The sequence below is a fragment of the Natrix helvetica genome (genome assembly GCF_964273705.1).
Source record: "Natrix helvetica genome assembly, chromosome: 13".
In the NCBI taxonomy this organism is placed as follows: domain Eukaryota; kingdom Metazoa; phylum Chordata; class Lepidosauria; order Squamata; family Natricidae; genus Natrix; species Natrix helvetica.
Window position 1 is genome coordinate 10374544 of NC_138557.1, and position 23590 is coordinate 10398133.

The window sequence follows — 23590 nt, forward strand, 5'->3', positions numbered from 1 at the left end:
AAGGGCTCCATCTCTTACCCTGTAGCAGGCAATTCCGACTCCTAGCCAGGTGAGACAAGAAGGTGATTTCTTACTCGCCAAAAGGTAAATGTGCTTGGCTTTGTCATACTGCCAAAAGAAAAGGGAGAGAGAATTACTCTCCAGGCTGTGACAATTTAGGACGGTTTCTCCTTGCTTGTTGACAAAAGCGACCTGTAGTTCTCCAGGCGGAAAGAGGTTATTAGCAGCTGTTTGAACATGGCTTGCTCCAGGCAGGCGGTTAGAGAAGGCTCATGAAACTCGTGACAATCATTATGGAATACAGGATGGTGTGATAGAACCTGCCTTGGCTAGGAGAAAAAAACAAGATCCCAAACTCAGAGCGAAAGGAAGCATTACGGGAGGATTAAGCATGAAATTAGCTTTGAACAATGGCTGGAATGTATTTTCTCCCAAATGGGAGAAGTACCATTTTTTTTTTGGCTTCTTTCTTCTTGAATTCTATGGTATATAGTGCAACATTAATGCAATGCCGGGTTTTCAATTTCAGTTATATAGCATGTGAACGATGTGTGTTTGTGTTTTAATTTTTATAGTTGTAAACTGAACGCGGCATTTAATTTCGTTGTACAATGTGCAATGACAATAAACCAACCCAACCCAGCCCAACCCAACCCAACCCATCTGAATAGGTTTTTTTGGGGGGGGGGAACTGGTTTAAGCAAATTGTTATGATTATTAAAATGATCGTAAAATTATTTTCATGAGAAACAATTGATTCTTAGTCTACTGTCCTGATTGTGCAAAACAGCAAGACCTCAACAGCAACATTAGCAAGCCTCAGAGCAAACCCAAAACTCAACAAATCCACCTCAAATTCTCAACATAGTAAAGTGGTCATTATATTTACAGTGTGTATTGGTACTAACAGCACTAGCAATTAGTTAGCTCATTGGTTGCAGCAATTTCTTATTTACCCTCCAGCAATAGTGTAGTCTTTACTTACTTACTTTACTTTATTTCGTATTTCTAGACCGCCCCCTCTTCCAAAAGGGACTCGATAGACAGCCAACACTGAATCATCTGCTATTTTGGCCCACTATACAACAACCATCACATTCCTCTAAAACTCAGGAAGCTCAAACTGCCGGAGGAGCTGCTGATACAGTTCTATAGAGGAATTATTGAGTCCGTCATCTGCACCTCCATAACTGCCTGCTTTGGCTCTGCAACCCAACAAGACAGACACAGACTTCGAAGGATAATTAGAACTGCAGAAAAAACAATGGCTACCAACCTGCCTTCCATTGAGGGGGGTCTCCGCTGGGTGCAGAAGGACCAAGGAACTACCAATTCAATAAACAAAAGCCTAATCAAACAGCCACCAAGAACGCTCCAGTCAATACTGACAGGGAAAGCCATTTTTGTATAAACAGAGAGCAAATCCCATTCCCTTCCAGCACTGATGATGTTACCTAGCTGGGTCATGAAATGTCTGCAAGAAAACAGTCAAGTTCAGAGAGCACCAAGGACTCCCCGAGGTACAAATAGTCTCTTCTGTTGGCATTTACAAATCCCACTCTCTCCTAGGACTAGCGATGTTACCTAGATGAGTCATGAAATGTCTGCAGCAAGGAAACAAGTTCCAAGACCCTACAGTTCAACCATGAGCTACAAATGTTCTCTTCTATTGGAACCAGGTCTTAATGGCTCTTCTCAATAACAGCAGAATGGGGGCCCTCTGGACTTATGGGGAACTGAGACAATGTTTCTGCCCATCGAAGTTCTATGGGGCAAGGAAATCCACCAGGATCTTCTTGCTGGTCCCATTTCTACCTTCTCACCTCCTTGCCTTCCAGATAGATGGAGCCCAATCGCAGGTACACCGTATGCATATCTTTCGCGTCCGTCACAAAACTGATGGTGCGTTCATAGCAGGACTTTGCTTCACTGAAATTCCCAGTCAAGTAGCAGAGATGGCCTTTTTGAGCCCAAACCTCTGGATTCTAGAGAGGTAGCAGAGAAAGCAAGGGTTAATCATGACCTGTAGAAGCTGGCAATGGATCATAGGATGATAACGCTGGAAGGGACCTTGGAGATCTTCTAGTCCAACCCTCTGGTCAAGGCAGGAGGCCTTATATTCATCCTGGTGGAATCAATACTTTTTCCCTGAAAAGCTAAGTAGGTAATGGGGATGGTGAGTTGAAAATTCTGAAATAATTAAGATTCTTGGGGATATTGACAAAGGAGAGCTCATACTATCCAAGAGGCAGGATAATTCTAGAATTGTAGCCCACTAGATGGGAAGATGCTCTAGAATAAAACTGGTCCATCTGCGTCTCTGAGTTGGAACATATCTAGCCATCCTATGCAGAATGGCTGTGAAACTAAAGAGTTTAGGCTTCCTCATCCTAGCTTAATTTTGCTGTTTTGCCACTGGGGGCCTCACTTATGTTTATGCCTAGATATCATACCAGTGTGTGTGTGTGTGTGTGTAGGTGGGTGAGAATAGAGTAGAGTAGAGTAGAACAGAACAGAACATTGGAATGAAGAACAGAATAGAATAAAGAATCAGGAATAGAATAGAATATTGGAATGAAATGGAATGGAATGGAATAGAACAGGACAGGACAGGATTCTTTTTTGGCCAAGTGTGATTGGACACACAAGGAATTCGTCTTCGGTGCATAAGCTCTCAGTGAACATAAAAGCTATAAGTGATGCTACCATACATTCAAATATAGGCACTGAGGGCACCATGAATGTAGGGTAGAAAAAAACTGCCATCGTTGCAGTGTGATGAAAGGAAAGAATAAATATATGGCATCCCTGAGCTGATATGTTCTGTTTGGGAGCTTGAATATTACAGAGAAATCTTCTAATGTTTGTCAAGTGCCCAGAGTTGCCTCTGGATGAGGAGGGCGGCACACAAATCTAATCAATCAATCAATCAAGTTACTCTGGTTGGGTAGTTAGAGTCCCAAAGGGCTAATGAGAGGTACGTACCAGGTAATCAATCTGCAAAGCCATCTCCAAGCTCTCTTCTGACTGCTCATATTCCTTCTTGAGCATGTACGTCTGGGCCAACACCAAGTAATAATCACAGCTGGGGCCTCCTTGGGGGGAGATCAACTCATGCGCCAGCGCCCTGTGAACAAACTGGACAGAGAGAGCCAACCCTTGGCTGCGTCGTTGCTGCACGACCACTGAAGTCCCCCTAGTGTCCTCCCTTGCTGCTCTTAGTCTTTGTTTTCCTACTCCTAGGAGTATCCTAGGGACTGCCTCTTGCCCTATTGATGGGAGCAGGAGAGGGAGGGCTCCCTGAGCAATTTTTTCGGCAGCTAGGAGTTTCTTGGATTAACATTTCTAGTTCTTTGAACTAATAAAGCAATTTATTCATCACGAATGCAGAGTACTTCAAATCTGCTAAAAACACAAACTGTGCCAAGATTGAGTAATTTGCCAACTTATTATGCTTCATTCATCTTCTTTTAATGACCCCATAATCCCTTGCGCGGTGGAGTCTGGGCGACTGAATCGAGCTGAGTGTTTAATGGCCGGATGCCCTTACCTCTCGCCAATACGGAGTTTTTTTTTACCAGAAGATACATTCTCATTGTGTCCAGAGAGAGAAATATCTCCCTTTACCTAGGATCGAACTCACAGCCTCCCGATTGTGAGGCGAGAGCTCTACCTCTAGGCCACTCAAACTTATTATGCTTATTATTTAATGCTCACTCAGTTAGGCAGCACTAGGGATTCGAACCGCCGAACTGCCGACTTTTCTGATCTACAAGCTCTGTGTCTTAGCCCTGTTTTCTCTAGACTAGCCAGATCCAAATCCTGCAACCCTTTTTCATAGGTTTTAGTCTCCGAGGCTTTAATCATCTTAGTTGCTCTTTTCTGCACTTTTTCCAGGGACTTAATATCATTTTTGTAACATGCTGACCAAAACTGGATGTATTCTTTTTTTTTTCCCCATTAGTGTCATAAAACAGCTTGGGGAATCCGCTGACTGTCCCCAGGATGTCTTCGCTCTCTCTGCAGTCCAGACGGTGATTTGCTGAGCCCGGCGACAGAGCAGAGAAGAGACGAGAGAGGAGAGATTCAGAGCAATATATCAATGCGGTGGCAGCTTTTTTCTGGCTGCACAGCAAGCTCTCGGTTCTACTCAGTTTCATTGCTAGGGAAAAAGCTTTTAGAGATAAAAGGGAAATAACTATGATGAAGCTGAGAGAAAGGAAAAGGGCGATATTCAAGAAGTAATGGCAATCAGCGACGTAATTTAGAAAGATTACTGCTGGCCCGACAAATGTTGAAAAATCATATCCAGGTTCTGGGTGCCTGAAATAGATAGGTAAGTGGGTAGGTAGGTAGGTAGGTAGGTAGGTAGGTAGGTAGGTAGGTAAGTAGATAGATAGATATAGATAGACAGACAAACAGACAGACAGACAGACAGACAGACAGAGATCCCTTGTGAAGTACTGTAAAGCCGTTACCATGTCAACTCCACTGCGCTGTACAGTAGAAGCCATTTTACGGCAGTACAGAAGAAGCCATTTTAAGGCACAACAGGCTGTATCTTGACAGAACACACACCCCGAGGGATTTGAGGGTTGGTCTTACCCCCACAGCATTTGTTTCCAGAGAGTAAGTCATCTGTGTACCAAGTTTGGTTGAAATTGCTTGAGGCGTTCCAGAGTTATGCTGGAACACACACACACACATAGCCAGTGTGTGTGTGTGTGTGTGTGTGTGTGTGTGTGTGTGTGTGTGTGTGTGTAAGTATAAATACAAGCAATACATTGAAGTAAAGGTAAGTGAGAGGAGAGAAATCTTCAATTTAGGGTTGAATGTGGCAAGAAAAGTTGCCAAATGGGGCCCAAACTCACTTAACAAAGGTTTCCCTCAGCAACAGAGATGTTGGGATCAACTGTGGCCGTATGTCCAGGACTGCCTCGAATAATAATTCCGAATAATAAAATACTCAATAATTTAATAAGAAATCAATGCATTAAATAAAGGAGCAATAAAAACTTTCCTGCTCACTGTGTCAGTCTCTCGCAATCACACCCACCCAACGCACCCCTCAGATATCACAAAACAAATCCGTGTGACCTTTAATCTTGGCCCACTCTGCTTCTGTGGCCGAAAAAAGGAGGGTTGACTGTTATCCCAATGGATGTGCTCTTGGTAACGCCTAAATCGATGTGCCTAAACGTTTTCCTGGCCTCCTCCAGCCTCGTTTGACCCACGGTTGACTCACCTGAAGGGCATTGACATCCAAGAGGAATTTTATTGTTTCCATGAAAATAGAGGTGGTTTGCGGGGAGACCATGAGCAGGCTCAGGTCTGGTTCAAACGCAACTGCGGCAGGTTTGGGCATTTCTGAAATGAAACCGAGAGAGCAAGGAATTTGAGGGAAACACCAAAATAGCAGGTCAGCTTGGTCGTTCAACAGTGAGACAGCGATGAAGCGGGCACAGCAGCGCTTGCATTTCCAGCATGAGAAGAGCACATCTTTCTTCCTCTGTCCTTACCACTTTCTCTCGAGGGACGATTGGAAAGCATCCCGTCGTACTGTGTTATTGTGTGCTTTGGAAGTGTTACTGTATCAGATACGATGGCTGTGTAGAGAGTGGTAAGGACAGCAGAAATGATTATAGGCAGTTCACTTCCTTCTATCCAGGACATGGCATAATATGCGATGTTTGGCTAGGGTCCTGAGTATTGTCAGGCATGCTACACATCCTCTCCATGACCGGTTTTCCTTCTTACCTTCTGGGAGAAGGCTTCACAATATTTGAAGCAGAACAAGGCGATTGAGGAATAGCTTTGTACCATAGAGTGTCAATCTTGTTAACTCTCAAGACTCTTTTTCCCACTATGTATTTTAAATCTGTGATTAATATGTGTGTATAGATAGATAGATATAGATATACTGATATATAGATTATAGGGATATAAAGATATAGGTAGATAAATAGATAGATAGATATACATAGATATATTATAGAGATATAGATAGATACTGCTATATAGATTATAGAGATAAATAGATAGATATACGGATACATAGATAGATTATATATATATATAGATAGATAGATAGATAGATAGATAGATAGATAGATAGATAGATAGATAGATAGATAGATACTGATATATAGATTATAGAGATATAGACATATAAAGAGATATAGATATACATATATTGATATATAGATTATAGAGATATAATATAGAGATATAGATAGATAAATATAGATATACTGATATATAGATTATAGAGATATAGAGAGATATAGATATACTGATATATAGATTATAGAGATATATAGAGAGATAGATAGATAGATAGATAGATAGATATAGATATAGATAACTGATATATAGATTATAGAGATATAGAGATATAGAGATATAGAGATATAGATAGATAGATAGATAGATAGATAGATAGATAGATAGATAGATAGATAGATAGATAGACAGACAGACAGACAGACAGACATACATACATACATACATACATAGCATATGTATGGGACGCGGTGGCTCAATGGCTAAGATGCTGAGCTTGTCTCACCCCATCCCACTCCACCTTACCTTATTTTCCTTTATCTTATCTGGGAACAGAGAATCAGCCATTTTTCTTTGTTCCTAGTGCTTAAGTTAATAGAATTTCAGTTCTGGAACCTTGTTTCGCAGGCTTGCATTGAGTTTCCTCAAGTTGGGCAGCAGAGTCAGCAAAGCTCTTGCCGCTTTCATCAGAGTGACAAATACAGTTTGCGTCATCGCGTTGCAAGCTCTGGGCCTTGGGTGTGTATGTGTGTGTGTGTGTGTGTGTGTGTGTGATGTGGCAAGGGGAGACCCAAAGGAGCAGGACTTCCAGCGCAACCCCGCAAGGCTGCTACGGCCAATCTGGGCCCACCCAACCCCAGCTGATGCTGCGGCTAAGCAGCCTTTGAGAAGGATTTGGCTAAATGGGATACTGAGGTGAGAGGGAGGGACAGAGGTCGGGGTGGGATTGAAAAATTTTAGCAACATATATACAACCCCTTGGATGGCAAGGTGATACTGAGGTGAGAGGGAGGGACGGGAGTGGAATCTGAATGAAAGTCGAAAGGAGGGCTTGTCCATGGAGATTCTCAATCATCCAGGTCAGGGTTGTCCCAAAGATTTTTTATTTTTTTCAAAAGGCAACTGGACTTTCTTGGGAGTTTTTCTTCCACGAAAATGTTTCACTTCTCATCCAAGAAGCAGAAGAAATCCAAGAAAACCTAGGTGCCTTTTGGAAAAGCACTTTTTGGGGCATGAAAGGAGAGGCCCACACAAAGAGACTCATGTGGCTCTTCCATCCCTCTGCTGTCGCCCCCTGTCACCGGTTGGTGCCACAATTGATAGGGCTTTCAGGTAGGACAGGTAGAGGAAAAAGTATCCTGCGCTAGGAGGGGACTCTCTGGTGGGGGAACCAGACTCCTGGCCAGCTCCAGAACTGAACGGGGGGCTTCCAGTTAGGACCTTTGTGGTTCTTTGAGTGTTTAAGGTTGCCGACCCCTGCTCTAGCTATTCCCCTACAGCCGCCTACCTCTCTGAGCGCTCATCCTAAATTTACTGGGTGTAATGGACAACCTCTTGAACGGTTTGTGTATGGTATCCTCTTCGGGTGCACGAACGGAGCTGGTTGTTTCGGGAGACTCTGCTTGGATTTTCACTGCGGCTTCTGGAGAGTCGTCTGGAGATAAAAAGGAAACCCACCCCTATGAGGACACAAAAGCATCCCTGATTTGACCAGCCTCTTTCACTGGATGGCAGAACTATATTCGGCAGAAAGTTCCCCCCCCCCCTACATCTAAGCTAAAATCTAAATGGTAAAAGGTAAAAGATGTCCTTTCTCCAGTCATGTCCAGTTCTAGGGGGGCGATGGTCATCTCCGTTTCCCAGCAGAGGGAGCCACCGTTGTCTGAAGATGCTTCCATTGGTCATGTGACTGGCATGACTATACATGAGGTGCACGGAATGCTGTCACCTTCCCATCAAAGTGGTACCTATTTATCTACTTGCACTTGCATGCTTTTCAACTGCTAGGTGGGCAGGAACCAGGGCAAGGGGTTGTGGTTTGCGGAGCTGGCAGCAGAATTGGATGGTGAGGAGATTAGGGAGGAGGTTGGGCCAGTCCTGGAGTCTGGGGAAGACTCGGACGAGGGCTCTGCGTCGGAGGCAGAGAGGGGGGCCAGGGCCATCTGGGAGTTATGTGCTGCATCCGGAGTCTCCGGAGTCTGACATCAGCGAGGCAGAAGAACAGTGTGAGCCTGTTCCCGGTGCGCGCATGCGCAGAGCTGCCAGAAGGCAAGAACAATTAAGAAAAAATGGCGACTTGGGAGTAAGGCTTGGAGATGATTGGCCCCTCCCATAAGACATAAAAGAGGAGCAAACGGATGTGAGCCTTTGTAGAAAGCCATTCGTTCATATAGTCGGTTCAAGCTCTGAGAAGTCCTGTTGGACTCTGTGCTCCGTTTGGCCTTGCAAAACTAATGGGCAATTAGGTCTCTGGCAGCCTTTCAAGGGAGATAAAGGTGGGCGCTTAACAACATTACCCTGAAAGACTGTGTCAACTCCAGCAGACATCTGTCAGACTCTTCACAGACTGTTTGCAAATGACCATAATTCACAGCCGTCTAAATAATAGGAGGTTTTTGGGACAAATATTGTGATTTATGCTTTCTCAGGAAGCCTAGGTAAGAACCCAAGGAACGGGAGCTCACTCCATCACACGGTGCTCGGGTCTCAAACTGCTGACCTTCCAGTCGACAAGCTTACAACGGTGTGCAACACTGCTCAGGAACGCAGCTAACTTTCTGAGTTAATTTATGGGCCGCGCAGTTTGTTGGACAAGGGAATCCATAGGAACAATGTCAGTGTTCTGATAAGAGCTCTTCACTGACTATCGTCATCAGCCAATTCCCAAGGAGAAATTTCTTGGTGGTGAGAACAATGAATCAATGGAACAGTTCGCTTCCTGGAATTGTGAGTGCTTCATCGCTGGAGATTTTCAAAAATAGACTGGACAACCATTTGTCTAGGATGGGAAAATGTCTTCTGCCTTGGGCATGGGGTTCGGGTCCCTTCTGGCCCTAATAATTCAATAATAATTCTCTTTGTTTTTCCAGATTGCTTCTTCCTGGACCCAGGATAATGGGTTTGAGATGCCCCGGTGGCGCAGTGGTTAGAAGACAGTATTGCAGGCTAATTCTGCCAACTACTAGCAGTTTGATTCTGACCATCTCAAGGTCGACTCAGCCTTCCATCCTTCCGGGGTTGGTAAAATGAGGACCCAGATTGTTGGGGGTGACATACTGTCATTATAACTGCTTAGGGAGGGCTGCAAATCACTGTGGAGTCTAAGTCTAAGTACTACTGCTAATGCTCTTCCTTTACTCCTTCCTTCCTCCTTCCTTCCTTCCTTCCTTCCTTCCTTCCTTCCTTCCTTCCTTCCTTTGTTCCTTCCTTCCTTCCATCCATCCATCCTTCCCTCCCAGTGGTTAGAATGCAGTATTGCAGGTTAACTCTGCCCACTGCCAGCAGTTCGATCCTGGTCAGCTGACCAGCTCAAGGTTAACTCAGCCTTCCATCCTTCCGAGGTGGGTTAAATAGAGAACCCAGATTGTTGGGGGCAAGAGGCTGACTCTGTAAACCGCTGTGTAAAGCCCTGTGAAGTGGTACAGAAGTCTAACTGTGATTGCTATTGCCAGGGAGGGGGTAACACGGAGGCTAATTTCAAAACCTTGCCTCCTGTATCCATAACCTTACACCGTAAATGCCAAATTTAAGCTGGACTCCAGGCACTCTATTTCTCAGTGCAGAGAGGTTTCCATGGGAACAATATAAAGGCTGCCACACTCAACCTTGCCAGGATAAAGGTGAAAGGATGACATCGGGCTACTTTGGCAGGCACAGCTGGATTCATCTGGTGTTGCGACCCAGATATTTGGCAGCTGAGCAAGAACGGAAAGATCTACAAGTTCAGAGAAAGGCCTGGGTACGTTTTGGTCCCACCTCAAAAAATAAATAAATAAAGAGCTCACTCATTTTAGAAATCTGCAATCAGGCTGTGCAAAAGACTTTTGAGTCTCAGCTGCCATCCTGATCTGAAGTTCTTGCTTGGAAGCACAAAGCGCTCGATCCTGAATGTGAAAACAGCTCGAGGTCATAATAGAAAAACCGACTCAGCCTTTCGCCTTTAGCCACCACTGTTCTGTACTCAAAGTAGGAACTCTTCCAGTGGAAACCGTTCAAACTCAAAATGTTTTACCCATCTCTGTTTTCCATCTGTAGGTAAAGGTAAAGATTCCCCTCGCACGTATGTGCTAGCCATTCCCGACTCTAGGGGGCGGTGCTCATCTCCGTTTCAAAGCCAAAGAGCTGAAGTCCGAAGATGTCTCCGTGGTCATGTGGCCGGCATGACTAAACGCCGAAGACGCACGGAACACTGTTCCCTTCCCATTTAAAGGTGGTTCCTCTTTTTCTACTTGCATTTTTACGTGCTTTCGAACTGCTAGGTTGGCAGAAGCCGGTACAAGTCACGGGAGCTCCCTCGGTTATGTGGCACTAGGGATTTGAACCACTGAACTGCCAACCTTCTGATTGACAAGCTCAACATTTTAGCCACTGAGCCACCACATCCCTTTCCATCTATGGATGAATCTAAAAAAATAATAAATATTATATTCCACTAGTAATGGAAATGGGGGAATGGAACACGAGGACGGGCCGAAAAGGAAGGTTAATTTTACTCGGGTTTTTCCTTGTAGACACAACGTCATAATGGAGGTCCACCAAGAGCAGGACTTTCCAACTTTGGCAATTTTACGAGTTGTGGACTTCAACTTCCCAAATTCAGCATGGCTGGCTGATGAATTCTGGAAACTGAAGTTCACAAGTTGTAAAGTTGCCAAGAGGGGAGACCCCTGACCTAGAGAACATTGGGAGAAGCAGCTCAGAGTAGGCCCTATTCTTGGCCAACCATGCTTTTTCCTATACAGGTAGTCCTCAAGTGACAACCACAATGGAGTCCAAAATTTATGTTCTTAAGTGAGAAATTTGTTGAGCAAGTTGCCGCCATTTTACGACTCTTCTCACCACTTTTGTTAAGTGAATCCCCACAGTTCTTCAGTTAGTCATGTGGTTGTTAAGTGAATTTGCCTTCCCCGTGGACTTGGCTTGTGAGAAGGTCGCCAAAGGAGATCACAGGACTCTGGGACACTGCAACCGTCCTAAATCGGGAGTTAGTGGCCAAGCCTCTTGAATGTAAATCTCGTGCCCATGGGGTCATGAGGTTTACGAGGCAAAGGTCATAAATGTGAAAACGTCAGGAAGCTCAAACTGCCCAAAGAGCTGCTGATTCTGTTCTACAGAGGAATTATTGAGTCTGTCATCTGCAGCTCCATAACTGTCTGATTTGGCTCTGCAACCCAACAAGACAGACACGGACTTCAGAGGATAATCAGAACTGCAGAAAAAACAATGGCTACCAACCTGCCTTCTGTTGAGGACCTGGACAGTGCACGAGTCAAAAAGAGGGCTGTGAAAATATTTACAGACCCTTCGCATCCTGGACATTAATATGTTTCAACTCCTATCCTCAAAATGACGCTATAGGGCCCTGCACACCAGAACAACTAGACACAAGGACAGGTTTTTCCTGAACACCATCACTCTGCTAAACAAATAATTCCCTCAACACTGTCAAACTATTCACTAAGTCTGCACTATTACTATTAAGCTTCTCATTGTTCCTATCACCCATCTCCTTCCACCTATGACTGCAGGACTATAGCTTTGTTGCTTGTATCCTTACGATTTATATTGATTGTTTCCTAGTATGATTTGATTGCTTATTTGCATCCTATGACTATCATTAAGTGTTGAACCTTATGAATCTTGATGAATGTATTTTGCCTTTTTACGTACACTGAGAGTATCTGCACCAAAGACAAATTCCTTGTGTGTCCAATCACATTTGGCCAATAAATAATATTCCATTCTATTCTATTTATTCTAATTCCATTATTCCATTATTCCATTATTCCATTATTCCATTATTCCATTATTCCATTATTCCATTATTCTATTCTATTCTATTCTATTCCATTCCATTCCATTCTCATTCTATTATTCTAGTCTATTCTATTATTCTATTCTATTCTATTCTATTCTACTATTCTATTCTATTCCATTCCATTCCATTCCATTATTCTATTCTATTCTATTCTATTCTATTCTATTCTATTCTATTCTATTCTATTCTACTCTATTCTATTATATTCTATTCTCCTTCCGTTATTCTATTTTATTCTATTCCTATTCTAATTCTATTCCTTTCCCTGATTTTGAAGATGCCCCTCATGGGCATCGTCAGCTTACCCGACTCCTCTGGGGCAAGCAGGGACTGTGCCCGTGAAGCCATGTATGACATTTTTTTCTTTCCTCCAGGTACCGGTACTTCTTCTATGCTTGGAGGACTTGGTTTCTCTTTGGGCAGATGGGCCTTCTGGAGCTTGGAAGCCTCACGGAAGGCCATCTCGACCCTGATGTAGTTTTCCTGGATATCATAGAAAAGTCCTAAAGGGAAGGAAAGGAAAATACCCCTCGGGAAATAATTACGGTGACGTTGAAAGAGGTTTTGAAACATCAGGGTTAGCAGGTTCTTTGGTATTCTCCTAAAACGGAGAGCATTCTCTTTATTTATTTAATAGATTGATGGGTCCCCTTTATTGTGTGTAACTCAAAACAACGTACTTGCCTTTTGTTTTCCCAATGACAACCTGATGTGGTGGGTTGGGCTGAGAGAGAAGAACTGGCTCAAAGTCACCCAGCTGCTCTTCATGCCTAAAGCAGGACTAGAACTCACCGTCTCCTGGTAATTGGCCCAAAGTCACTCAGCTGATTTTCATGCCTAAGGCAGGTCTAGAACTCACCATCTCCTGGTAATTGGCCCAAAGTCACTCAGCTGATTTTCATGCCTAAGGCAGGTCTAGAACTCACCATCTCCTGGTTATTGGCCCAAAGTCACTCAGCTGACTTTCATGCCTAAGGCAGGACTAGAACTCACTGTCTCCTGGTTATTGGCCCAAAGAAACACAGCTGACTTTCATGCCTAAGGCAGGACTAGAACTCAGTCTCCTAGTAATTGGCCCAAAATCACTCAGCTGACTTTCATGCCTAAAGCAGGACTAGAATTCACCGTCTCCTGGTTATTGGCCCAAAGTCACTCAGTTGACTTTCATGCCTAAGGCAGGACTAGAACTCACCGTCTCCTGGTTATTGGCCCAAAAGCACCCAACTGGTCTTCATGCCTAAAGTTGGACTAGAACTCACTGACTCCAGGAATCTAGGCCACCATCTTTACCACTACCCCAAATTGTCTCTTTCTTCTTTTCCTTATAGATTCTCATAGATTCTCTTTAGGAAAATTTATTAAGGAATAGGGTGATAAGAACAGTGGCATTTTTACTAGTCCTTGGAATTCTGGCTGTCCCAGCATTTAACAGTCATGTGATCACAACCTCGGTGCTTGGCAACTGGCTTGGACATATCACAGTTGTAGCATCCCATGGTTCCATGATTGGCATTTGCAACCTTTCCTGCTGGCTTTCTCACAAGCAAAGTCAATGGGAAAGCCAGCAGGGAAGGTTGCAAGTTGCGTCTGAGATAGTCAGAGCTGTTTTTAAGTTCCATCCGGGCCGAATTGATGTATTCAATAAGACCAGTGCTTTGAGGAAGATGGCATCTGAGAGCGCTGAATTGCTTGGGTTCGTCAGTCGGAACTTATAGACTGGGCAGAAAGTGTGCGGAGTACAGATGGTGTCGACACTCTGGCAATCAACATTTCCAAACCTTCCAGGTTAAATGAGCCAGATTCGTACCTGTCAGAATATTCATGAACTGGCAGAGACATGGTAACAAGGTCAGCCAATGAGGCTTATTTGGAAACAGAAACGTCAGTAAGAAGTCTGGGCGTGGCTTAGCTGTATTAAGCTCTGTGCTGGAAACGAAACTAGCCTGGAGTTGTCTGTTGATCTGGACTGAAATGAAAGTGTTCTCTGCTGTTGGTATTGTGTGTGTGTATATATAGCATTTGTGCTGATAAATAAATAAAGGGAGACTAATATAGATCTATTTCAAGCTATTTAGCTCTCATACCCTTACTGGAATCGAACCTATTTATTTATCAGCACAAATGCAACACAAATGTAACAAAGGCAACATTAAAAAAATATGGTTTTCTGCCTGGATGGTCTCCTGGAGTGAGCCAAAAGACAGAAAAGGGAAACAGTGTGCTCCCTCCCATATTTGGGCATACCAGGGGTTGTGACACAATACATACATACATATGTACGTACATACATACATACATACATACATGTTGTATTTGTGCTTATAAATAAATAAAAAAAGATTTTTTTCTGCCTGGATGGTCTCCTGGAGAGAGCCGAAAGACAGAAAAAGGGAAGCAGTGTGTTCCCTCCCATATTTGGGCATTCCAGGGGTTGTGACACAATGCATACCTATTTCCCTGGCTTAGCTGATAAAGGAGGAGAGCCTGTGGCTTAGTGGCTAATACATCTGCCTAATATGTAATACAGCCCAGGTTCAAATCCCAGTAAGGGTATGGCTAGCTGATGAGAGCTAAATAGCTTGAAATGGATCTATACTAGTCTCCCTTTATTTATTTATCAGCACAAATACAACACAAATGTAGCAAAGGCAACATTAAAAAAGATGGTTTTCTGCCTGGATGGTCTCCTGGAGTGAGCCGAAAGACAGAAAAAGGGAAGCAGTGTGTTCCCTCCCATATTTGGGCATACCAGGGGTTGTGACACAATACATACATACATACATACATACATACATACATACATTCTTATATATAAAGAAGTTTCTTATTTAAATGAATCCCGCTGAGTCACTTATCTTTGCAACAAACTCTGATAGTACCTAGCATGGTCCAGGCCACGACACTGCTTGGCTCCACACAGGTGGCGTCCTCAAAAAAGACTTCAGCCTCTTCATAATTCTGCAGCATCACAGCCATGATCCCACACAACAGCACACTGAACAGAGCAGAAAACAACGAATCAAAGGAAGGGCTCATGGTAAGAACAATCCTCTACATCCCATCCTGGGGTTTTTCTGATCATGGTGCATGTAACGTGTCTGTCATAGCAGGGTTTTTAAAAGTTGTCAAATTTAAAGGCCATAATGAGTCATGGATTTTGCAATCTATCAATGAGCCCACTTGAGGTGCTTTGGTTGAAAACCTTTTGCCCTGTATTGTACCATTTCATCAAACGTTTACAGACACAAGAGTTTTAGTGAAATATATATAATCGGATAAGAACCGGCTAAATCCCATCTCTGATGTATAAGATATACATCCATATTCAGCATAAAAAATATACAATACAATACAATACAATAGTAGAGTTGGAAGGGACCTTGGAGGTCTTCTAGTCCAACCCCCTGCCTAGGCAGGAAACCCTATACCGTTTCAGACAAATAGCTATCCAACATCTTCTTAAAGACTTCCAGTGTTGGGGCATTCACAACTTCTGGAGGCAAGCTGTTCCACTGATTAATTGTTCTAACTGTCAAGAAATTTCTCCCCAGTTCTAAGTTGCTTGTCTCCTTGATTAGTTTCCACCTATTGCTTCTTGTTCTACCCTCAGGTGCCTTGGAGAATAGCTTGACTCCCTCTTCTTTGTGGCAACCCCTGAGATATTGGAACAATGCTATCATGTCTCCCCTAGCTAGTCCTTCTTTCTCCCTATGTATCTTTTATGTATCTCCCTATGTATCTTTTCCCCCCACATATACTGTAAGTGCGAACCCCACCCCGAAAATCCAGCACAGTGAAGGAGAAAAGAAGTAAATACAACAACGGAAGGAGGGAGAAAGGAGAGCGAAAGAAGAAAGGGAAAAGGAGAGGAAGTCAGGGAGGGGTAGTAAGACTAGGAGAGAGGGTAGGAAGGGGAAGAAAGAGGAGTGGGGGAGAGGGAGGGGAAGAAGAAAAGAGAAAGGAGAGGAGGAAGGTGTAACTTGTAAAGCGTTTCCATGACTATTATTAAGTTGACATGAAAAAGGAAGGGAGAATTCCATGCATACCTTCCACCAGGGTTGGATCTCAGATTTCTATAGCATGTGTGAGGAGCGAACGTTTACAGCCTGCTGCAGCACCTTGTTGGTGGATGTGATTTATGACACAGACTGAAGGGAGGGCAGACACAGAGGTAAAGGTCAGACGCCAATAACTGGAAATCAGATTTGGCTCCGCAGAAGAACATGCCAAAATGTTGCCCCTAATAGATGACTGGATTTCTTTTGAACTTTGTCTGGAGACTTGTAAATTAATTAGGCATCTTTTGGAAACTTCACAGAAGGAAGAAGGGAGAGGGAGGGGAAGAAGAAAAGAGAAATGAGAGGAGGAAGGAAGAAGCTAGAGAAGGGAGGTTGGGAGGAGAGAAGAAGTAGTAGGATTGTTGTAAAATAAGATGGATGTACTTACTAGGTGGCAGGAAAGCGACCCCGATTATATTTTTAATTTTTTTAAATGAATTGTGATCAATGTTAAAGGATAACATATAAATAACAACAGTATGAGAATGGGAATGTATATTTGTGAATGTATATATGAGAAAGAAAAATAAAACTCTTTTTTAAAAAAAATATGTGGGAACTCTGCTAGCTACCTAGCTATTGTCTCACCAGGGCTCCAGAACTCTTGAAGACATGGTACCTGGGCATGTGATTGGCATCCAACCCGACCGCCTCACGGAAACATTCTTGGGCCTTGACGTTGTTTTCAGTCAACAAGCAAAAAGCTCCATAATCCAACCAGCTCTGGATATCTTGGGGGTTTCGAGACAACCTCTGGAGAGAGAACGACCATTGCGTAAGTTAGTGTTCGGTTTGTAAGGTTTGAATGGAAATATCTGAAGATCAAAGATAGCGATTGCACTTAAGAGTTATATGCCGCTTTACAGTACTTTACAGCTCTTTCTAAGCATTTTACAGAGTCAGCCTCTTGCCCCCAACCATCTGGGTCCTCATCTTATCGAACTGGATAGAGGAGTTAACCTTGAGCTGGTCAGGATTGAACTCCTGGCAGTGGGCAGAGTTTGCCTGCAATATTGCATTCTAACCACTGTGACACTACAGCTAATCAGCGGTAGCACTTACATTATATACTGCTTTACAGTGTTTTGCAGCCCTCTCTAAGCGGTTAACAGTCAGCCTATCGCCCCCAGCAATCTGGGTCCTCATTTTACCGACCTCTGAAGGATGGAAGGCTGAGTCAACCTTGAGCCTGGTGAGAATCGAACAACTGCAGGCAGCCATCAGTCAACAGAAGTAGCCTGCAGTACTGCATTCTAACCACTGTGCCACCATAGCTCAATAGAATGTCTACTTCCGGATACAATAAGATTGGTTTTTTGTTTGACTTAATTTGAGTCTTCACGTCTCCCTGTTGTATGTATGTTCCAGGAATTCCTGAATAAGAATCTATCGAGACCAAGGATGTCCAATCATGTCAGCTTTTAAGATATATGGACTTCAACTCCCAGAATAATTCCCCAGCTAGCCTTTCACTGAAAAAAAAAAGGACCACAGCATCTGAATGCTTCCAATTCTTAGAAAATGTGCTGTGAGCTTGACGGTTTTCGTTACCCAACAATAGTCCTCATGGCGTTACATAGAATGGGTCATGAAACGCCTGCAAGAAAACTGCCAAGCTCACAGAGCACCAAGGACCCCTCATTTCAACCCTGAGTTACATACATTCTTCTTCGTCAGAAAAAAAAACTCAATTGTTTCACCGGTTGTTCTGCTTGGAAAGAAAGAGGAGGAGTTCCCTTACCTCCTGATAGTAAGTTGAAGCCAAACCGTAGTCTCTGTTGACTTGGGCCTCTCGAGCAAACAGCTGGAGCTGCTCCAAGGTGGTATATACGGGAGGAGGAGGACTTGGAGTCTGGAGGGATAGCACCTAGGGTAGGGGATAACAGATTTAACAGATTAACAGATGAGTTGGAAGGGACCTTGTAGGTTATCTAGTTCAACCTCACACCCAAGCAAGACTTTCTGGTTTTTTCTTTTGAAGATGTTTCTCTTCTCATCCAAGAAGCTTCTTCAGCTCTGACAGAATGGGGGGGAATGGAAGGATTTATATCCCTTGCAGACAGCTGGACATTTGCATCTTTTTAGAGGGTCATTGAGGCCACTTGGAGGTTTATCTGTGTCCTCGGGGTCCCCTGAGTGGTGCAAATGGGCGAGGAGCCTCCTTGGCTGCAGGATGTTTTCTGCCCAGTGTCCCTTATGAATCCTTCCATTCCCCACCATCCAGTCAGAGCTGACGAAGCTTCGTGGATGAAAAGCGAAACGTCTTCAAAATAAAAAAGTGACTTAGGACCGTTTTCCACACTTACAACCATGATAACATCCCCTTCGTCAGATGGACAAAATTCAGATGCTTTGCAACTGACTCATATTTATGACAGTTTCAGTGTTCCGGGGGTCGCGTGATTCTCTTTTGAAACCTTCTGGCAAGAGAAGTCCGTGGGCAAACCAAACTCACTTAACAACCGTGTTCCTAACTTAACAATTGCTGTGATTCACTTAACAACCATGGCAAGGAAGGTCATAAATATCTCACTTAGCCACAAAAATGTTGGGGTCAACCGTGGTTATAAGTCGAGGACTACCTGTATAGACAGTCTTCTTGAACTCTCACCATCAGCCTGTTTAGATACAGACCACATGGTTGCAAGCCAAAAGCTGGATTAAATCATCCTCCTCCCCATCTCCCCACATGAGTCTTCCCTTGCTTTGCCTGTCATATATCCAGAGGTGGGATTCAGCAGGTTCTGACCAGTTCTGGAGAACTGGTAGCGGAAATTTTGAGTAGTTTGGAGAACCAACAAATACCACCTCTGGCTGGCCCTGCCCCCATCTATCCTTTGTCTCCCGAGTCCCAGCTGATTGGGAGGGAATGGGGATTTTGCAGTATCCTTCCCCTGGAGCGGAGAGGGAATGGAGATTTTACAGTACCCTTCCCCTGCCACGCCCACCAAGCCACGCCCACAGAACCGGTAGTAAAAAAAATGGAATCCTACCCCACTGCATAGATCACCCAACTGCCTCAACAGTAGAAGGAGGGAGAGCTTTGCTCTTGTAAAGCTCACCTGATTCAAGGCGACGTGCATCTGATCCATCAAGTAGACGTACAACTCACTGAGGAAAGCTTGGAGTTGATCCAGAGTTTCAAAGGCAGTTGTCTTCAAGTACTTCTCCCGCACAATTTTCACAACAGCGTGCTGTAAGTAAGAGAAAGACTCAGTCCCTCCCTCAGAAGGGAGGGAGCAATGGATTTATGCTAGATTCCATTGCCTGGTGGGCCACTACAGATCTAAAGAAAGGGGGTGGCAGACCAGTCACCTATTGTGGCCCGCCAGCGGCCAGCAGAGTCGGACAGTGAGGAGGTTGGGGAGGAATATGGGCCAGTCGTGGAGTCTAGGGGAGGCTCGAACGAGAGTTCTGCATCAGAGGCAGAGGTGGGGCCAAGGCCATCTGGCAGTTCTCAGCTGCCTTTGGAGGTAGACAGCAGTGAGGCAGAACCTGTTCCCAGTGTGTGCATGGGCAGAGTTGTCAGATGAAGGGAACAGCTAAGAGATCAGGGACGACTTAGGAGTAAAGCCACAGGTGGATGGTGATTGGCCCCTCCCATAGGAAATAAAAGAGGAGCGAAAGGGGAGGGGGCTTTTGCAGGAAACAATTTGTTCGTTCGTTTGCTTCAGGAGTGTGAAGATCTGTCCGTGAATTTCAGAGATTCTCTGTGCCCAGTCTTTCCTTGCACAGCACCGCTTTTAGAAAATATTGACATGGCAGCTTTCCAAGCTAGACAAAGTCTGTGGTCATAAATTCACCCTTGAAAGACAGTTTACCAGGTCTTTGCTGAAGGTGAAGGAGAGGAATTCACATTCGTTTAATAAAAGGGATTTTGTCGGGATCTGCTTTATGCTTTTTGGGGAAGCCTTGGTCAGAATACTACCACTTAAACCTCTAAACAGAAATTATCCTTGGCGTCATTTGTTGAGAAAGATAGAGTTTGATTAGAAGTCAAGTGAATTGCAGGGATGCAATCGAGGGCCAAAATCCCTCATTACAACTTTTTCCTCCCTTAATTGTCTCCTATTGTTGCCCGTCCCATGACCAATCAGGTTCAAGCAAGATATTTTCAGAACAGCCACTTCAAGAATAGCTTGGTATGCAGCTGCTTTCCTTTCCCAGCCGATTGTCCTTGAAGCAGCATCTCAGGGAGATGCAGCGGTTACTTTCGCTTTTCCCCAAGCATTTCCCCTCCCATCCACCCTCTCCAGAGTTCGTGGCAGACTGTCGCCTGCAGAGCAGCGAAGCACAAGCAAACGTAAGGTGGCACCTGATCAAGATCTTCTGAAATGCTAAAAGAAGAATCCCACAATGATCAAATGTCACACTTCTACGTGTCGTTCCGCCCTCTGCAATAAAACGTCCCTTTTACAAAGAGACACCTTGCAAAATACCTTGAGTTGCTCCTTAAAGGCAAAATATTTCCCCGAGGTGTTCAGCTCATAGTTGAGTTGACATTTCTGGTCTTCCAGCGTCTGAGAATCAATGATAAGCCCTTGGATCACCTGCCTTCCAAAGAGCTCATGATACTCATCTAGGATGGACGCAGCAATGCTGGTGATCTGGGTGTGGTAATCTTCTACGGCCTAAAGACGACAAGAAGTCAGGAAAACCTTTGAGTGAACTCAAAGGTTGTCAGAAATAATTTCTCCATGAGAAGGTGATGTACACTCTTCTTGGTTGCTGTTCTCCACTGCTTCAACTGTCACACCCCCAACCACCAAGCCTAGTACAAGCTCATCCATGCATATCCAGACACAAAGAGCTTTTAGTGTATCGACAGAGTATCTGTAGCTCAGGGTGGGGTCCTTGTTGCTCTGAGTGTGGTGCTTTTTTTGCCGATGTTTAGTATAAAATAACAGAGTTGGAAGGGACCTTGGAGGTCATCTAGTTCAACCCCCTGCCTAGGCAGGAAACCCTACATCACTTCAGACAAATGGTTATCCAACATCTTCTTAAAGACTTCCAGTGTTGGGGCATTCACAACTTCTGGAGGCAACTTCTGTTCCACTGATTAATTGTTCTCACTGTCAGGAAATTCCTCCTCAGTTCTAAGTTGCTTCTCTCCTTGATTAGTTTCCACCCATTGCTTCTTGTTCTACCCTCAGGTGCTTTGGAGAATAGCTTGACTCCCTCTTCTTTGTGGCAACCCCTGAGATATTGGAAGACTGCTATCATGTCTCCCCTAGTCCTTCTTTTCATTAAACTAGACCTACCCAGTTCCTGCAACCGTTCTTCCTATGGTTTAGCCTCCAGTCCCCTAATCAAACCCCTAAAGTTTCATTACCAAACTAGGCTAGTACTGTTATCTAGTATGAAAATGAAACATCGACAATAAAACCATCAAGTTCAGACGGCAAGAAGGACCCCGTGGCTTCTAGTGTGGGAGGAGGACTGAGTACCAGGCATGAGATCAAAAGCACACGCTCGATGTGGCTTATGGGTAAGATTCTATGGATGGCTAGACATTTCTGAAGGGAAAGAAATGGTGATACAGCCGGGAACCATGGTCATCAGTGAATTCTGGCTGGCAAATCTTTCCGGATGAAGGACAAACCCAGGGATCACCAGCCCCAACTTCCCTGCATCCCGGATTGCTGCTCCTTTCTTTTTTTGCTTTTGCTTTTTCTCTTATCTTGAACTTCAAATGTGTTTTGCTTTTTATTGTGGAAAAAAAAAGTATTATCTCTACATATTGCAGCATCAGTCTGATTGGTCGGGGGGCCTTTTCAGTCTCCCTTTCCTATTTATCTATGTGCGAGAATAAACTCTGGTTGAGGAATTGGCAATCTTGGTTTAAGTACTGATCAAAACCAGCGATTGGCAAGCTGGCTGGGCAATTCTTGAACTTGGAAATCCACGTCTCTCAGAAGGAGAAAAAGAAAGCTGAAGAAAAGTAAAACATTAAAGAGAAGAAGAGATGAGTTAAAGGAAAAGGGTTAGGAAAGGAGGAAGGTAAAAAAGAGAGATACTGGTAGAAAATGAAATATGTTGATCCTGTGGATTACAAATGGTTAAATAAGATAATATTGCTAAGTGTGGATAACCAATTAAGTGAAATGCTTGTTATATTAAAATGGAGTTTGATGAGATACGCTGCATATGGAAACGAGCAATAACAAATGGAAAATGAAATGACGAAATTGGCATACTTTTTTCCGAAAGGGCGAAAAACGACTTGGTTTATTTGATAAGAAAAATTTAAATTTAAGATGGAAATATGGTAAGAAGATGTGGGGCCGAAATTAGAAATGATAATGTGATATAAAATTAACTACCGGTATGCATAGGGGAGAATGTAAAAAGGGGGGAAAAAAACCTGGACAACACTTGGTTTGTAAAGTGGTTTTAAAATTTGTAATAAAAAAAAAAACTTTATACACTGGAAGTCCACGTCTCTTAAATTTGTCGAGGACACGGATCGGGGGGTGGGGGGAGTGATTTCATATGAAAATGAAGTCTCCTTAATGTGACGTTAGAGCTGCCTTCCAGAGAATCTCAGTTGTTGTTTTTGTTTTTAAATTAAGAGGTTTCTAGCCCCTATGGTTTTAAAAACACACTTGGAAGCAGACATAACAAACAATGTCTAATCGAACCCCAGAAACTAGACTAAGGACAGGGGTGGGGTGGGGTGGGGACACTATTCTTAGCTCTCCTACAAGAAATGCAAATAATTGATGCACAATTGGGAAAATTATGCGCATCTGAGCAATCCCTTTCAGCTGTACAGTTGTCTGTTCTTGATACAAAAATTAGACCAGAACGGCAAAGCTTTTCTTTAAAAAAAATGCAGGAGGAGAAGTACTGAGTAAGTTGCATTCCATACCTTCATGGCTCCTGCAGTCCTTCGGGGGAGCGGAGGGTGTGGAGGAATCATTTCTTTCACTCTGAAAGTGTTAGAAGAAAGGACAGATTGTTTTGATAATTTGACAATCCATTTTGCCATCCCGTTCGCGGTTTACGTCGAAGTCGGTTCTATGAAACTTAACAGGATCAGCTGCAGAATTAACACACAAAGGATTGTGTGTTCAGGTTGTTTCAACTGGGGTACGTGTCTATGGAGATTCTCAGTCATCCAGGTCATGGTTGTCTCCAAGGTGCTTTTTCAAGAGGCAACTGTTACGGCCCACCAGTGGCCAGTGGGCCTGGCAACAAATTAAGACAGTGAGGAGGTTGGGGAGGAACATGGGCCAGTCCTGGAGTCTGGGGAAGGCTCTGATGAGGGCTCTGTGTCGGAGGCAGAGAGGGGGCCAGAGTCGTATGCCAGTTATCAGCTGCCTTCGGAGTCAGACATCAGTGAGGCAGAAGAACAGCTGGAGCCTGTTCCTTGAATGCGCATGCGCAGAGTTGCCAGACGAAGGGAACAGCTAAAGAAGAGGGGTCGACT

General features: G+C 44.0%; 1 protein-coding gene across 3 annotated transcripts in view; it reads right to left on the bottom strand.

The window, feature by feature from the left end:
• The window catches only part of CFAP70 (cilia and flagella associated protein 70), a 48365-nt gene that overhangs the window by 6158 nt on the left and 18617 nt on the right, over nt 1–23590 (bottom strand). For 2 of the 3 annotated variants that reach the window (XM_081966079.1, XM_081966080.1), the window contains exons 14-25: nt 23030–23090; nt 20598–20789; nt 19221–19352; nt 17900–18025; nt 16778–16911; nt 14980–15095; nt 12406–12603; nt 7571–7717; nt 5246–5367; nt 2986–3138; nt 1824–1985; nt 19–108 (exon numbers count right to left, since the gene is read on the bottom strand). In XM_081966079.1, coding sequence (XP_081822205.1) covers nt 19–108; nt 1824–1985; nt 2986–3138; nt 5246–5367; nt 7571–7717; nt 12406–12603; nt 14980–15095; nt 16778–16911; nt 17900–18025; nt 19221–19352; nt 20598–20789; nt 23030–23090 — 1633 coding nt within the window. The remainder of the gene's footprint in view (nt 1–18; nt 109–1823; nt 1986–2985; nt 3139–5245; nt 5368–7570; nt 7718–12405; nt 12604–14979; nt 15096–16777; nt 16912–17899; nt 18026–19220; nt 19353–20597; nt 20790–23029; nt 23091–23590) is intronic. The other variant, XM_081966081.1, reaches the window with a different exon arrangement.